General features: G+C 32.4%; 1 protein-coding gene across 6 annotated transcripts; it reads left to right on the plus strand.

The window, feature by feature from the left end:
- The first annotated feature begins 7,372 nt into the window (after positions 1-7,372).
- On the plus strand, positions 7,373-15,812 carry LOC7460962 (ubiquitin carboxyl-terminal hydrolase 26). Of its 6 annotated transcripts, none has more exons than XM_024601635.2 (15): positions 7,373-7,596; positions 8,261-8,360; positions 8,440-9,036; positions 9,274-9,529; positions 10,206-10,945; positions 11,207-11,315; positions 11,673-11,851; positions 12,159-12,440; positions 12,512-12,719; positions 12,962-13,033; positions 13,320-13,550; positions 13,778-14,041; positions 14,644-14,785; positions 15,194-15,371; positions 15,476-15,812. In XM_024601635.2, the coding sequence occupies exons 2-14, from the start codon at positions 8,281-8,283 to the stop codon at positions 15,286-15,288; spliced, it is 3,255 nt and encodes a 1,084-aa protein (XP_024457403.1). In that variant the 5' UTR covers positions 7,373-7,596; positions 8,261-8,280; the 3' UTR covers positions 15,289-15,371; positions 15,476-15,812. The 6 variants fall into 6 exon arrangements, with proteins under 6 accessions (XP_024457403.1, XP_024457402.1, XP_024457404.1 ...); XM_024601634.2 differs by having other exon boundaries at positions 8,264-8,360; XM_024601636.2 differs by having other exon boundaries at positions 8,264-8,360; positions 15,482-15,812.
- The last annotated feature ends 857 nt before the right edge of the window (positions 15,813-16,669 follow it).

Raw genomic sequence — 16,669 nt, forward strand, 5'->3', positions numbered from 1 at the left:
AAAAAACTACAATAACAATTGAAAAACTATATTTTTTTAATAGTAATGAACAAGTTATTTTAAGAATTCTGCTTATTAGGCTATTACATAATTATTCATAAAGCAAACGATAATGCCATCATAAAAAGGCTTTGATTTTATTTATTTATTGTATTGTTGGATAATTTCTTAAATATTATTCTAATCAATTCATTTAAATATATTTTTTTTTGTCAAAAACAAAAATAAAAAAGTTATCTAAAAAAAAAAGGTAAGGTTCACACCGACTTGGAAGGTTAGGCTTACATGCCTGGTTTTTCTATAACAGACAGATAACATGAATTTAAAAAAATAATCTGTCATCTTCTCGTTGACTTTTCAACCACCATAAGTGGTTAAAAAATAAGGGTCTGAGTTTTAAAGCAAGTTTTACTTAAAAAAATTAAAAAAAAAGATGAATCAATTATTTTTACGCATCTATATGAAAAACAATAAGAATAATAAATTTAAGAAAATTATATAAAAAAACTACCATAACAATTGAAAAACTATATTTTTTTAATATTAATGAACAAGTTATTTTAAGAATTCTGCTTATTAGGCTATTACATAATTATTCATAAAGCAAACGATAATGCCATCATAAAAAGGCTTTGATTTTATTTATTTATTGTATAGTTGGATAATTTCTTAAATATTATTCTAATCAATTCATTTAAATATATTTTTTTTGTCAAAAACAAAAATAAAAAGGTTATCTAAAAAAAAGAGGTAAGGTTCACACCGACTTGGAAGGTTAGGCTTACATGCCTGGTTTTTTTATAACAGACAGATAACATGAATTTAAAAAAATAATGTGTCATCTTCTCGTTGACTTTTCAACCACCATCAGTGGTTAAAAAATAAGGGTCTGAGTTTTAAAGCAAGTTTTACTTAAAAAAAACAAAAAAAAAACATGAATCAATTATTTTTACGTTTCTATATGAAAAACAATAAGAATAATAAATTTAAGAAAATTATATAAAAAAACTACAATAACAATTGAAAAACTATATTTTTTTAATATTAATGAACATGAAATTTTAAGAATTCTGCTTATTAGGCTATTACATAATTATTCATAAAGCAAACGATAATGCCATCATAAAAAGGCTTTGATTTTATTTATTTATTGTATTGTTGGATAATTTCTTAAATATTATTCTAATCAATTCATTTAAATATATTTTTTTTTGTCAAAAACAAAAATAAAAAGGTTATCTAAAAAAAAGAGGTAAGGTTCACACCGACTTGGAAGGTTAGGCTTACATGCCTGGTTTTTGTATAACAGACAGATAACATGAATTTAAAAAAATAATGTGTCATCTTCTCGTTGACTTTTCAACAACCATCAGTGGTTAAAATAAGGGTCTGAGTTTGAAAGCAAGTTTTAGTTAAAAAAATTAAAAAAAAATGAATCAATTATTTTTACGCATCTATATGAAAAACAATAAGAATAATAAATTTAAGAAAATTATATAAAAAAACTACAATAACAATTGAAAAACTATATTTTTTTAATAGTAATGAACAAGTTATTTTAAGAATTCTGCTTATTAGGCTATTACATAATTATTCATAAAGCAAACGATAATGCCATCATAAAAAGGCTTTGATTTTATTTATTTATTGTATTGTTGGATAATTTCTTAAATATTATTCTAATCAATTCATTTAAATATATTTTTTTTGTCAAAAACAAAAATAAAAAAGTTATCTAAAAAAAAAAGGTAAGGTTCACACCGACTTGGAAGGTTAGGCTTACATGCCTGGTTTTTCTATAACAGACAGATAACATGAATTTAAAAAAATAATCTGTCATCTTCTCGTTGACTTTTCAACCACCATAAGTGGTTAAAAAATAAGGGTCTGAGTTTTAAAGCAAGTTTTACTTAAAAAAATTAAAAAAAAAGATGAATCAATTATTTTTACGCATCTATATGAAAAACAATAAGAATAATAAATTTAAGAAAATTATATAAAAAAACTACCATAACAATTGAAAAACTATATTTTTTTAATATTAATGAACAAGTTATTTTAAGAATTCTGCTTATTAGGCTATTACATAATTATTCATAAAGCAAACGATAATGCCATCATAAAAAGGCTTTGATTTTATTTATTTATTGTATAGTTGGATAATTTCTTAAATATTATTCTAATCAATTCATTTAAATATATTTTTTTTGTCAAAAACAAAAATAAAAAGGTTATCTAAAAAAAAGAGGTAAGGTTCACACCGACTTGGAAGGTTAGGCTTACATGCCTGGTTTTTGTATAACAGACAGATAACATGAATTTAAAAAAATAATGTGTCATCTTCTCGTTGACTTTTCAACAACCATCAGTGGTTAAAATAAGGGTCTGAGTTTGAAAGCAAGTTTTAGTTAAAAAAATTAAAAAAAAAATGAATCAATTATTTTTACGCATCTATATGAAAAACAATAAGAATAATAAATTTAAGAAAATTATATAAAAAAACTACAATAACAATTGAAAAACTATATTTTTTTAATAGTAATGAACAAGTTATTTTAAGAATTCTGCTTATTAGGCTATTACATAATTATTCATAAAGCAAACGATAATGCCATCATAAAAAGGCTTTGATTTTATTTATTTATTGTATTGTTGGATAATTTCTTAAATATTATTCTAATCAATTCATTTAAATATATTTTTTTTTGTCAAAAACAAAAATAAAAAAGTTATCTAAAAAAAAAAGGTAAGGTTCACACCGACTTGGAAGGTTAGGCTTACATGCCTGGTTTTTGTATAACAGACAGATAACATGAATTTAAAAAAATAATCTGTCATCTTCTCGTTGACTTTTCAACCACCATAAGTGGTTAAAAAATAAGGGTCTGAGTTTTAAAGCAAGTTTTACTTAAAAAAATTAAAAAAAAAGATGAATCAATTATTTTTACGCATCTATATGAAAAACAATAAGAATAATAAATTTAAGAAAATTATATAAAAAAACTACCATAACAATTGAAAAACTATATTTTTTTAATATTAATGAACAAGTTATTTTAAGAATTCTGCTTATTAGGCTATTACATAATTATTCATAAAGCAAACGATAATGCCATCATAAAAAGGCTTTGATTTTATTTATTTATTGTATAGTTGGATAATTTCTTAAATATTATTCTAATCAATTCATTTAAATATATTTTTTTTGTCAAAAACAAAAATAAAAAGGTTATCTAAAAAAAAGAGGTAAGGTTCACACCGACTTGGAAGGTTAGGCTTACATGCCTGGTTTTTGTATAACAGACAGATAACATGAATTTAAAAAAATAATGTGTCGACTTCTCGTTGACTTTTCAACCACCATAAGTGGTTAAAAAATAAGGGTCTGAGTTTTAAAGCAAGTTTTACTTAAAAAAATTAAAAAAAAAACATGAATCAATTATTTTTACGCATCTATATGAAAAACAATAAGAATAATAAATTTAAGAAAATTATATAAAAAAACTACCATAACAATTGAAAAACTATATTTTTTTAATATTAATGAACAAGTTATTTTAAGAATTCTGCTTACTAGGCTATTACATAATTATTCATAAAGCAAACGATAATGCCATCATAAAAAGGCTTTGATTTTATTTATTTATTGTATAGTTGGATAATTTCTTAAATATTATTCTAATCAATTCATTTAAATATATTTTTTTTGTCAAAAACAAAATTAAAAAGGTTATCTAAAAAAAAGAGGTAAGGTTCACACCGACTTGGAAGGTTAGGCTTACATGCCTGGTTTTTTTATAACAGACGGATAACATGAATTTAAAAAAATAATCTGTCATCTTCTCGTTGACTTTTCAACCACCATAAGTGGTTAAAAAATAAGGGTCTGAGTTTTGGGATATCAAAAACTTAATTTTCAACTTGTGTTCACCTAAAAATACTCAAATATCTTTGCAAACCCAATTTCAGCCCTAAAAAAATCTATAATCACTCTAAAAAACTGATTGATTAGAAAATTAGTTTATAGATTCTAATCTACTTTCTATGACATTTGTTTTAGGAAAATACAACCTTCATTGAACATATCTCCCAAAAACAAACCTATTAACACCAAAATCAATCTTTTGGTGGCAAAAAAGTGGTCGATCGAACAAGTTCTCTCTCATCTCTCTTTTTCAAACAATTTTCTCTCTTCTCTCAAAATCTAGGAACCGAAATATGAGAAATGAAGTTCATGACTGCAATGTGAAAGACTTAGAATACGTTTGGGAACGCGGGGTAAACCTTGTTTCCAAAAAATTCAAAAATTTGTTTTTTTTTTTGCTAAAATTTAATATGTTTTGTATGTTTTAGATCGTTTTGATGTGCTGATGTCAAAAATGATTTTTAAAAAATAAAAAAAAATCATTGGCATGCATTTCGGCACGAAAAGTTATTTGAAAAGCAACCGCGACCACACTGCCAAATACTCTCTTAAAATACAAGGACCAAAAGTAAAAAAAAAAAAACATTAGAGACCAAAAACTAGTTTCTCACGTCCCATAAATAGTAAAAAAAGAAAAAAAGTGATTGTGTTATATTTGATTGTTAAATATGATCCTTGTTGTTTTATTTTTTTAATTGATAAAAGTATATTTAATTCTGCAATATTAAGCATCAATTTAATGTTGGAGCAATTTCTATATCACAAATACATCATATAATGTAAATAGAAACAAATTATAAGACTTAAAACTATAAAATCATATCAACATAATATGGGAGGATAAAATTAAAAATAAATGTTCAATTAATGTAATTGTAAAAAAATTTAAAGGCAAATTTTGTCATCATTTGAAAGTCTTTTATATATATATATATATAAAAGTTTCATCTAAGCCACCATATCCTCCATGTTTGTATTTTTGCCTCACGTGGAATCCTACTCACCCACTAGATTCCTACCTGGACACGTGTCGCATGGAACGTGGCATCTGATGGTGCCGTGCAATATTATATGGCCCCATTATTAAATGCATGCGTATTCAGTGTCTTTTCCCTGAATAATGAATGCAATGTCTTCATTTTGAGCGGCTTTTAACTATTCTTTTTTATCATCTACGGACTATACTGTTGCTTTATCTTTCGTGCATCCAAGGAAACGCCTATAGTTTTTATTCATAAAAATATTAAAATAATATTTTTTATTTTTTAAAAATTATTTTTGATATTATCGCATCAAAATAATCTAAAAACACCAAAAAATTATTAATTTGAAGCAAAGAAAAAAAATAATTTTTTTTTTCAAAAACGTTTTTAAAACACAAAAACATACATGACCTTAGATGTTGATTTTATGAGATATCCATGCCTATCTACATGTTTTGTATTAATTATATATATCATTTAGTTTTTCTTATATAATGTTTTTAATGTAATAAATCATCACAATTATAATGATACATTATATTATAATTTTAAAATTTATATAATTAAGCATGTATATATAATAAATCATGATTAATTAATTAACAAATATTAAGACGCATGGCCAAAATATTATAGCAAGTTTACTATTCATTCCCTCATAAATCACTGTGAATTAAAATAGTCAAATTTTTTAAAAACTTTAATATAATTCTTGAACTTTTGTTTTTTGCACAATTGAGCTCAAATTTACACCCAATTGCATTTATTTTTGAAGGGAGGGTTGGATTAAAAGGCAATGATCAAAGTAAAAAATAACAAGTAACATGAGTGGTGACTTTTAATTTCATACAAAAAAATTATTTTAGTCTCCTAATATTTTTTGGTTTATAGGTGATCTGTCCCTCTGGTCTTCATAAATTCAATTTTGATATCATAATTTATTTTTCTTATTTTTTAGTTAATTTTCGCGAGAGGTGAGAGAGAGAGGACTGCTAAATTTTAGCTTAGAGAGATGAAGTCATCATCTACACCTAATTACCAAAATGGTTGGAAATGGTGTTAATGAGTTTTATTCGGTGATAGAAGTCTTACAGTGATTGTTTTGATCCTTGATATTTCCTAAAAATACAGATATAGGTCAAGGATGAGAAAAATTATTCAAGTGAAAAATACTTTAAAAACAACCGCCATCATAATATTAAACGAGATTTAAATTGGCATGCCATGTGTTCTAATACTGTTTTTTGGGTGTTTCTGGCTTTAAATGAGTTGAAAGATAGGTTTGTAGGGTTATAAACCCATAGTCTTGATTTTGTGGCCACCATTATTATAGCCAGAATCTTGGTTGAGAGATGACGCGTTGTTTTCATATTTTTTAAAAATAAAAGGATCCCTTTTAAATAAATTAAAAAGCCAAATAGACAAACTTGAGCTTAAAGGCCCACTTCTTCGTGTTGCTCCTTCCAAAGGCCTAATGTGCTAGGCTAAAAGCTCGCGATACTTGGCTTTTTTTTAGATACAAATTTATGAAAAAAAATTAATATGGTTAGTTTCATGATCTGGATCGTAAGTTCGACGAATTAATCCATAACATTCAGTCTATTTGTTTTTTTATCTAATGTGTTTTTCATCCCTTAATGTTTTTTAAAAAATATAATTTCACCATGTGTTATCAATAATTTGCCCTTTTCTATCTCAGTAACATGCACCTATCATGGTTTTTTTTTTAAAAATATTTCACTAAAAAAAATCACATGAATTTTTTTGTCATATAAATCTATTAAATAAAAAATAATCTAGTAAATAAAAAATTTACTGGATACGATGATGTGCATAACTTAACTTGCATCGAGAGTTTGGTTGGTTGATTTAAATTTATTTTTTATAAGAAAACTGAGTTTTATTTTCAATTTTATCTTTCAAAATTGAATTAATTCGAGATTTAGGTTTCTAAATTGTTTTTTAAGACTATTCTCGTAACTTTATCATGTCAACCCAAAATGATTTAAGTTAATCTAATATATATATTTTTTATCATCTGACATACAACTAATTTTAAATTTATAGATATTTTTTTAAAAAAAACATATAAATAACACCAATTTTTTTATTTTAAAAAAATTAATTCAACCTGACATATCACGTACCAATGTACAAGCTCCGTCTACTAAAGCATGTCCGTGAGAGTAAAGTTGAGATACAAGAGTAATTCGATGATGAAAAAAAAAGGAGCGTTGGCGGGTAAGAAATTGGTTCCCGCCACTAAAGCGACAAGCCAGATCCACAAACTCCTAGACCGGAGCCAAAAGGCCCCTGAATCCCACTGACATGACCTCAGCAACCCTCAGTTCACCACCTTCGCTCGTCCTGAGTAAATTACACAATTACCCCTCTCACTGCTATTAAAAAAAGAAAAAACCCAAAAATAAAATAAAATAAAATAAAATCAAACCCCCCCCCTCTCAAATAGTAACCTTTGCTTTCCATCTAAAATCATTTCCTCTTCACCCCGAAACCAAAATAAAAATAAAAATAATAGAAAACCCACTGCTATACACAAATAAAAATAAATCCGAGTCTTCTTGTTGATGTCGCCGTCGTCGTCGCCGTCGTCGTGATAATTGAAAAGTGTGTGTTGTCTCTCTCTCTTTCCACTCTAGCTTCTCAGCTTCTCCTTTTGGGTTTCAGGTACAGAAAATACTGTTAATTTCACTCTGATTTATTTTTCCATCTTCTTTAATTGTGACTACTCATTATCGTTCTTGACGTCCTAGTTTGTTCCTATTTTCTCTAATTACCAGTCCTCGTATCTATCCCTTGCTCTTGATCATTTTTCTTGATGCTTAGTTGAAGAGGTGTTGAGATAATTTCTAGGGTTTTTTTACCCCCCCTCTCGTACTTACTCTTTACTTTCTTGCAGTAATTGTTTCTTGAAATGTTGTTTTTGTCATGGAAAAACCAATTTTCTTTTAGCTCCATCCGTACCCTGCATTTTGATTGTTCATCGGGAAAAATATGTTATCTTCCAGAATAAGTTAGAAATAGGAGTAAGGCATTGTTATAACTGATGCCTTTTGCTTGCTAGCAGAAACTGTGTGTTGAATTTCTGCTATATTTCTACTATTATTATTGGATAAATGCATATACTTGCACATAATATTCTTTGAAAACGGCCTTTTTTGGGGGCGAAATTGTATTTTTTGTTATCTTCGCTGATACATAATTATGCTGTGTTATGGGCACATAATTATTTGGATACTTTCGATTGCTTAAATATTTGATGAGATTTTTATTTTTACTCGTGAAATAATTGAGTTTTTTTTAATCTGTGATAATTATCGTTGCTCATTAGCAGAGTAGGCTAATGATAAAATGACTCCACCAGCTACGCGAGGTAAAAATAAAAGGAATAGACCGGGTGATATTGCTAATATCACTTCTGAAATATTAAGGTACAACATTTTATTACTTATGGAGATAGTCTGTTATGTGTATTGTTTTGATTTTGATTTTTATTGTTTCTTTGCATAGGAAAATTCATGCAAATGGTAAAGTTACCGATGGAGATGTGAACCAGCTGTACATGATATGGAAGCCAGTTTGTCAAGGCTGCCGTGTGAATACTAAAGATAACCCTAACTGCTTTTGTGGATTGATTCCACCACCCAATGGAAGTCGTAAATCTGGCTTATGGCAGAAAATGTCTGATATTCTTCAAGCGCTTGGCTCAGACCCATTCAATGATCTTCGTAGTACTGATGAAACTCCGTCTGGTCTAACTAATCTGGGAGCAACATGCTATGCCAATAGTGTACTTCAGTGTCTGTACATGAACGCCTCGTTTCGAGAAGGTGTTTTCTCTGTTGAGCCAGATGTGTTAAACGAACAGCCTGTGTTATATCAGCTTGTCCGGCTTTTTGCACAGTTGCATGCTAGTAAATTAGCTTTTATTGATCCAGCTCCATTTATAACGACCCTGGAGCTGGATAATGCAGTTCAGCAGGATGGCCATGAGTTCCTGACCTTGCTTCTTTCACTGCTTGAACGTTGTCTGAGCCACTCTAAAGTTTCTAAGGCGAGAACAATTGTTCAAGATCTTTTTCGAGGAAGTGTATCACAAGTAACAACGTAAGACAGACCAAATTTTGATTGTGTTTTATTTTTATTATTGGATTTTTGTTTGTTTATCTGGTGTTCTGATGATTATCCTTCTATGTTTATGTCAGTTGTATATATTTTCTTCTTTTGATTTGCCTTTTTGTTTGTGTGGTCATTTTTTAGTTATAGCACTTTTAAGTGTCCGCAATGCTTAATAGTCATTGATATGGATTTTACTGTTTCTTTTTTTGTTTGTTCTTTATGCAGGTGCTCAAATTGTGGAAGAGATTCTGAAGCATCTTCCAAAACTGAAGACTTCTACGAGCTGCAGATGAATGTCAAAGGCTTGAAAAGCTTAGACGAGAGTTTGGATCAGTACCTTAGTGTGGAACAGCTTCATGGAGAGAATCAATACAATTGTGAATTGTGTAAAAGCAGAGTCGATGCTACTCACCGCATCAGGCTGCGAACTCTACCTGATGTCCTTAATTTTCAGCTTAAGCGTTACGAGTTCCTTCCAAAGGTACTTTGTGATATCTTTTCGAGAGCATTATTTTTCGTTGTCTTACCATTATGAAATCTTATAACTATAAGTGCATTTATCTCTATTCCCATCTCTGAATTTCGGTTGTTATATACTTTAATTTTCACCTTGGTGGTGTCGTGATTGGGCAGTAGCCTTTTCTTAAATGATGCATTGCAATTGACAAATGAGAACTTTTGCTCTGTTCTTATAGTGAAGATAATTACTTGCATGTGATGAGATTTGAAGTAGCTTTATTGAAATATCATGCATGGGTTTCTTGATGGAAAAAGGTCAATGCATGGCTCGCGGTGAATTCAGAGAAAAATTACTATTGATGGATTTTGTGACAATGGTGTGAAGTAGGAGTTTGATCATAGGCTCATAAACAGTGACTATTTTAAAACTTGTGATATCCAATTTTTCAGTTGCTTAATGGAACCTTTAGCTCCTTTTTTCATGAATGACATTGCTTTTTGCATGGTCATAATTTTTAATTTTTATATTTTAGCCTGAGGCTGGCTCTGTGCTTTATAGTTTTCTCCCTTGCTTAGGATTGGTTCTTTTCATGCTATATTGTTCGAGATTTTGGGAACCAATCACAAGAAAGAAAAGTAGCTCTTTGGCATAGGCGATCATGTATTTAAGCATTTTGTGCATTGATTTTTGTCAATAGACTACTACAAGGAAGAAAATCACATCTGCTTTTGGTTTCCCTGGAGAATTGGATATGGGGCGTAGGCTGTCTGAACCTTCTCAGCTGGAATGGATATATGACTTGTCAGCTGTGTTGATTCACAAGGGAACTGCTGTAAATAGCGGCCATTACATTGCTCATATCAAGGATGAGAATACAGGGCAGTGGTGGGAATTTGATGATGAGCATGTCTCAAACCTAGGTCGTCGCCCATTTGGAGAAGGCTTTTCAAGTTCTGCTAAAGGTGTTCATAGTGACAAAGTTTCACCATCTTGTGCAGGAGCAACGCTTGCTGATACCAGCAGAAGTATGGATGCTGTTCAGCCACAATCTTTAGAATCTAACATTCATAGTTGTAAAGAGATTTTTTCATCTACTGATGCATACAGGCTGATGTATAATCTTAGGCGTACTAGAAAGAATGATGGTAAAAGAGATCATATTGCCAACAATATTCAATTAGAAGGTCACAAGGGTTTACACAATGGCTTTCATCCTGCATCTCAACTCTTTGAGGATATAAATGATATGAATGCATCATATGCTGCTGCTTGTGAAGAGTACAAATTGAAGAAGGAAAAAGAGGTGCGTCATATCACAGAACGGAGAGAAGAGGTGCGATCAGTTCTCTCAGAAGCTCCTGTTCGATTGCATCAAGAACCATTTTATTGGGTTTCTACGGACTGGCTTCGCCAGTGGGCTGACAATGTCACTCCAGGGTAAGTGTGTATTTGTGGTTCTACATTATGCATGCATAATTGTTGCTTCTGGGATAAAGTATTGACAAGGCATTGCCTAAGATTGTTGTGATTCATATTTGCTAATTTGTCACAGGCGCCTAAGCCTCCAAACTGTGATCATCTTAATTGTTTATATTTCGGTTTGTTTATTTACTTTTGTATGGTTTGCATATCAATTGTCAATCACTTTGCAACTGTCCTTTTAATGTTTCCTATGATTTATTCTATATTGTCCTGCAGTGTTATAGACAACAAGCCTATCCAATGCTTACATGGAAAGGTTCCAGTGTCTAAAGTTGGGTCCATGAAGCGGTTGTCTGCTAAAGCTTGGGGAATCTTGTTTTCTAAGGTATCTCTCTGTCTAATTATCTTGCGTATAGTAAAACACTTCATGATGCATTCATATCCTTTCCCTAGTTATTTTTGTTTTCAACATTTGTGCATGCATACATGTGTATTTTTTATTTCCCTTTGTATTGCGTATAACTTTTTTTTTTAAGTATAAAGGAGAGGCTTCCCAGCACTTCTAGTTCACTAACTTATTTTCTTCTCCTTCTCTCTCTAGCCTCCACACACACATGCAAGCACAATTTATCTGTTCATGTTTGTCTGATTCAAGCTTCATCTAGCTTTTCCTATGTATCATTTATTACTAGGCTATGCCATCATTATTGATGCTCTTCTGTTAAATGCCTGACAACTGCAGTATGATGGAGGGCCAGCACTGACCAATAGTGACTGCTGCATGGCTTGCCTTATTGATGGTGCCAAATCTGTGGTCTTTGCTGATAGCTATAGGGATCAAAGAACATTAATGAGAGATCTTGCAAATGATGTAATTGCTGGGAAGTGCTTGGATGGAGCATATTTTGTGTCCAAGACATGGTATACTTGGAACCTTTATGTTCTTTTTGCCTTTTCTATTTAATTTATTACTGCTTTTGTTAATGATTATTAGGCATGGCTTACTAAAGGGCTTTTTTTTTAATTTAAAAATTAACTGATTCTGGCAACAGCATGTTAATTTTAATCATCTTTTTTTTTCTCCTGTACAAGAACAAAACTAACTCGTGCTTTTATTGTCAACAACTACTGCATTTCTTCATCATCTCTTTTGAACTCGACTTAGTCTGCTTGGATTGGTGCGTTTCTGGAAGGTATCCTGTAATTCTGATTTTTTTCATGATTTTAGGCTGCAACAGTGGGTGAGACGAAAAAATATTGATGCTCCAAGTGAAGCTGATGCAGGACCAACAGCTTCAATTATGTGCCGACATGGACAACTAAGACCTGAGCAAGCTGGTGCCAAGCGATTGCTGGTTCCTGAGACACTTTGGCACTTTTTGTACAAGGATGCGGTTGCTGTAAAGTCTGATGATCCCTTGGGATGCACAACTTTTCCTTCAGATTCTGCACAGTGTTCTGAATGCAGTGATGAACTTTCTGAAGTTGCCTGCTTTGAGGATTCTATAAGGTTATTTACATGTCTTATTAATAGCACGGATCAATCCAATCTCTCTTTTCTTGAATTGTGCCATGCTGCAGGGAGATGAAGCTCAAACAGCGCCAAAATCATGAGAAGTTGGCTACTGGAAAGAGTATTCCCCTGTCTTTGAACTGCACGTATTACTTGATGCCTTCTTCTTGGCTCACAAAATGGAGAAACTACATAAATTCAAGTGGAAAGAATATTTCTTCATCAGTGGAACCTGAAGTTCTCGATCCTGTTATTGATGCACTGAAATGTGAATGGGTAACTTGCAACGCCTGGATATTTCCTTGTCACTTTTCAAACAAAATTTTTCTTTTGTAAGAGCCAATATGGTTGAAGTTACTTTATAGCACGTGGAGTGAACAAAGGGTAGTTATACTCCTGGAATTAGAATCAGTTTGTACATCAGCCTACTCTTTTTCCTAGCCTATATTTCAACTTCAAATGTAAGGAGACTTATTTGTTGTTCAACTCCTGCCCCCCTCCCCCCTCTTCCTTTTCAGCATTCACGACTCCTAGAAAGGCCTCCTGACCTGGTGAACAAACGCGGTGTGCTTATACAGAAGAGTTCTACTGTAAGGATTACAAGTACATAACTCATTATTTGTTTATGTAGGCCAGTAATTGCAAGAAACATGCTCATGTGCAAAACTTAAATTGTATTGATTAAAATGGGGCTGGAAATGCACAACTTGCTGTATTTTAAGAAAGTGTATTAGGAAGCCACTTTACACTTCATTTCAATCCTGCTTAAAAACCTAGAAAAAGACAAATAAAATAGAAAGACGCTGCTAGTTCGAGTTTGCACTAATTTCAGATTTTTTTCTTTCCATCTCCTTTCCCTTGTTTTATGGGTTCTAGACAGATGCTTTAACAATAATTACAGAGAATGACTGGAACAGCTTCTGTGAAGACTGGGGCGGCAACAAGGAGAAAGGCATAATGGCAACAATTGAGTCCAGTGATGTTGCAGAAAATAATTTGGGTGGGTCCCAGGAAGATGTGTTTGTATTTAAAGACCATCCAAGTTCTCAGGACGAAGCAAACAATGACCCAGAGATCAGACAGCCTTTGATTAGGACCTCTCCAGAGGTAATAAAAATCCTACCAAATTCATTGTTTGAACTGTGTTAACCACAGTTCTACACTAGCTAGTAAAAGCCCTTCATTCTTCGTCTCTAATTCTTTGGAGGCTTCTGCATAGTCATACATCCGGTTCCAATTTCAGAGCCATGGCCTCCTTATCAGGAGGGGAAATGGTCAATGGGATTTGGCTTCCCTTGTCTCTTGTGCTGATATGGAGTTGATTTTTCTGCTAGATTTGCGAGGATTGCATTGGTGAAAGAAAAAGTCGTGAGTTGGCGAAGAAGCTGAATTACTTCAATGAGGACATAAATGTATCTCTTGTACGTGGCAAGGAAGCTCCAAGATCAATTTTAGAAGCTTCTTCAACTACTCCTGAGACAGATCGGCGCGCCTCCAAGCGATCTCGAAAGACCAGTTATGGGACTTCAGTAAATCTAAAAGTTTCTGGTTCCACATCATTATACCAGTTAAAAATGATGATATGGGAATCACTTGGGGTAAGCTACAGTGAACATATAACTTGATGAACATCTAGAATTTGATCATCAATGCATTTTGGATGCCATGTGCTTATACTGTTCCTCCTGTTTGAATCTCATCTGTACATGCATCAGTCTCCGAGATTTAAGCAGGAAGGATTGAAAATTTTCAAAATTAGATTATTGCTTCCATGGAATTCATAAATGTATGCAGGAAAGTATATTCTTTCTATAACTGACAAATGATGGGCTGTAACTATTTAACTCAGAAGAGATCTTTTGGAATTGGTTAAGTTTTGAAATATTAGAAGTCAGATGTTGGTTGAAAGAAGTGTATAGGTTGGCATAAAATGACATGGTTGTTATCAAAGAATTCTGGATAATTGTGATACCCAAATAACTTTGCATGTCTTCACAATTTGTGATACCAGACTTGTATATGGATTCTCATTTGCGATCAGTAGTTTTCTGAGACAAATATGTCCCATCCTTCGGCTCTCCAACTTTAATATTTTTATTTCCTTTGCTTAACCTCTTTTAAGCCATGGCTCTAGAAACTTGTGGATATGATGTCTGTCTGTGCTCATGTGCCATCAGTTTAACTGAGTAAATACCTGCAGGTGGTTAAGGAGAACCAGATACTTCACAAAGGTTCAATGATAATTGATCAGGAAAGTGCTACGCTTGCAGACTTGAGTATATTTCCTGGTGATAAGTTGTGGGTGCAAGATTCTGAAATCCACGAGCATAGAGATATTGCTGGTAATATGAGTCACTATGCTACTTTACTACTATAAAATTAATGGTTATTTTATTTGAGTAACAGTCGCCTCTTATTTAAGCAAAACTTTTTTCCTGATGCAACTTGTATGGTTGAGCAGTAATGCTATTTATCATATAATGATAGAAACGATAGTAACAGTATGAAGTTCAAAATAGTTTACCAATTATGTGGCCTTTATTAGAAGGTTTTGCGTTTCAAATTACCAATGTGATTTTGATTTAACATGATTGGCCAATGTTTTTGATGGAATAATTATCATGTTTAAAATACTTGTTATGTTTCATACTGGCTGGCTTAATTGTATCAGTGTCATTACCTTAAGATACTCTGAATCAGCTGCTTTTTATTTATTTATTTATTTTTCTTTTGGTGTCAATATTCTACAGATGAGATTACTGACCAGAAAGCAAACGCACAGCATCCTGAAAAGGGGTTTCAGGGAACACTTTTGACTACAACGACTTCATCCCAAGTTGCTTAAGACGCATGCTTTGAATAGCTGTCTCCATGACACATCTAAACTCTTTAGATATATATTCTGGAAGGAAGACCTGCATTTTGGAGGTGAGTCATCATTCACGGACATGTATGCACCCCCACACAATATATTCTCCCTGCAACCCTGGCTTCTGATTGTTGGCCATCTTTATTTTCTTTTCATTGTGTAGGACCAGTGGCTGGCCTTGGTTGGTTTTGGCTCCCAGCATTTTGACTTTGAAAAGACTGGTTCGGTACATAATTTTAGAACTCCCCGGACACTTTGTGATGTTTGTACCCAGAGATGAACTGACCCTGTTTTATACTGTTGGCTGATGTCTGGAAAGGCAATGAACTTGGTGACCGATCTTTTTTTTATCATTTCCCTCTTGGGTGGCTGAACTCGGTGGATTTTGGCAATTGCAGATCCAATGAAACATGTTGTACCTTTTTGTACCTAGAGATGAATGAAACCATACAGCGCTGTTGGTCAACACCTGGAAAGTAAATGGAACCTTTGTTGTTGTAGATTTGCTGTGCGAAATGTCTGAAAGCTTTCTCCTATGAATTCTGGATATCAATTATGTTATGGATGAACATTCGCAGTCATTGTTCTCTGGTTTAAATAGGAAAACGATAGCCCTTCATTGTGAAAAGCCTGGTATTCGTGCTGTCATGCCTGCTCATCAAATGCTGGGCATTAGGCCGTGCATTTGATGCACTGAATACTACATGGCATGTGAATCGATGACAACCCAGCCTTTATGCGAGTGCTTCATGAATCATCGAGCTCCAACACCATGAGGTAACATCCAGCAACTATCTGGTAACTTGGGTTTTGTCCTGGGGTGTTTAATCGCTCCTTTTTCGCCTCCTGATCCTGGAACCGGCGTATGATCAAAACTCGGTTGGGCTTGAGTTGGCTTGTTTGGACTGTGGAGTACCATAATTATTGAAGTGACAGATTTCTATGGAACATGCTTGACGTTAATATTTTATAGCAATAGCAAGTAAAAAATAAGGTCCATAAAGAGGTGGATGTGAAATCTGTGTGCGCTTCGGGAGAGGAAGATGGAGACCTCTCATTTATGAATAGGTTGACGGAGTCGTCTAATGATATATCTGAAAGAATGGTCAGATCAAAGTAAAAAGAGTGGCGTGGGAAAAACGAGCGAACTAGAGTCGTCCAAAAAATTATCGGAAAAACGAGCGAACTAGAGTCGTCCAAAAAATTATCACCGTCATTGAATTCGAGGATGGCGATGAAATGGTAACCGATTTGCCGGACGTTAAATGCATCTTGCAGGAAGGTTGACCTGCTATTCTCTTTTCGAAGGTCAATAAAAGTGGGTGCGTGCAGCCTAAATTACATTGCATAGCGATGG

The sequence above is a fragment of the Populus trichocarpa genome, chromosome 5, assembly GCF_000002775.5.
Source record: "Populus trichocarpa isolate Nisqually-1 chromosome 5, P.trichocarpa_v4.1, whole genome shotgun sequence".
Lineage (NCBI taxonomy): Eukaryota > Viridiplantae > Streptophyta > Magnoliopsida > Malpighiales > Salicaceae > Populus > Populus trichocarpa.

What these genes read in the sequence shown, in the direction of transcription:
- LOC7460962 (XM_024601635.2), top strand. Translation starts at nt 8,281, where the DNA reads ATGACTCCACCAGCTACGCGAGGTAAAAATAAAAGGAATAGACCGGGT. An exon ending in GGGGAATCTTGTTTTCTAAG is followed by an intron (nt 11,316 to 11,672) that starts GTATCTCTCTGT and finishes TGACAACTGCAG; the next exon opens with TATGATGGAGGGCCAGCACT. An exon ending in TGCTTTGAGGATTCTATAAG is followed by an intron (nt 12,441 to 12,511) that starts GTTATTTACATG and finishes GCCATGCTGCAG; the next exon opens with GGAGATGAAGCTCAAACAGC.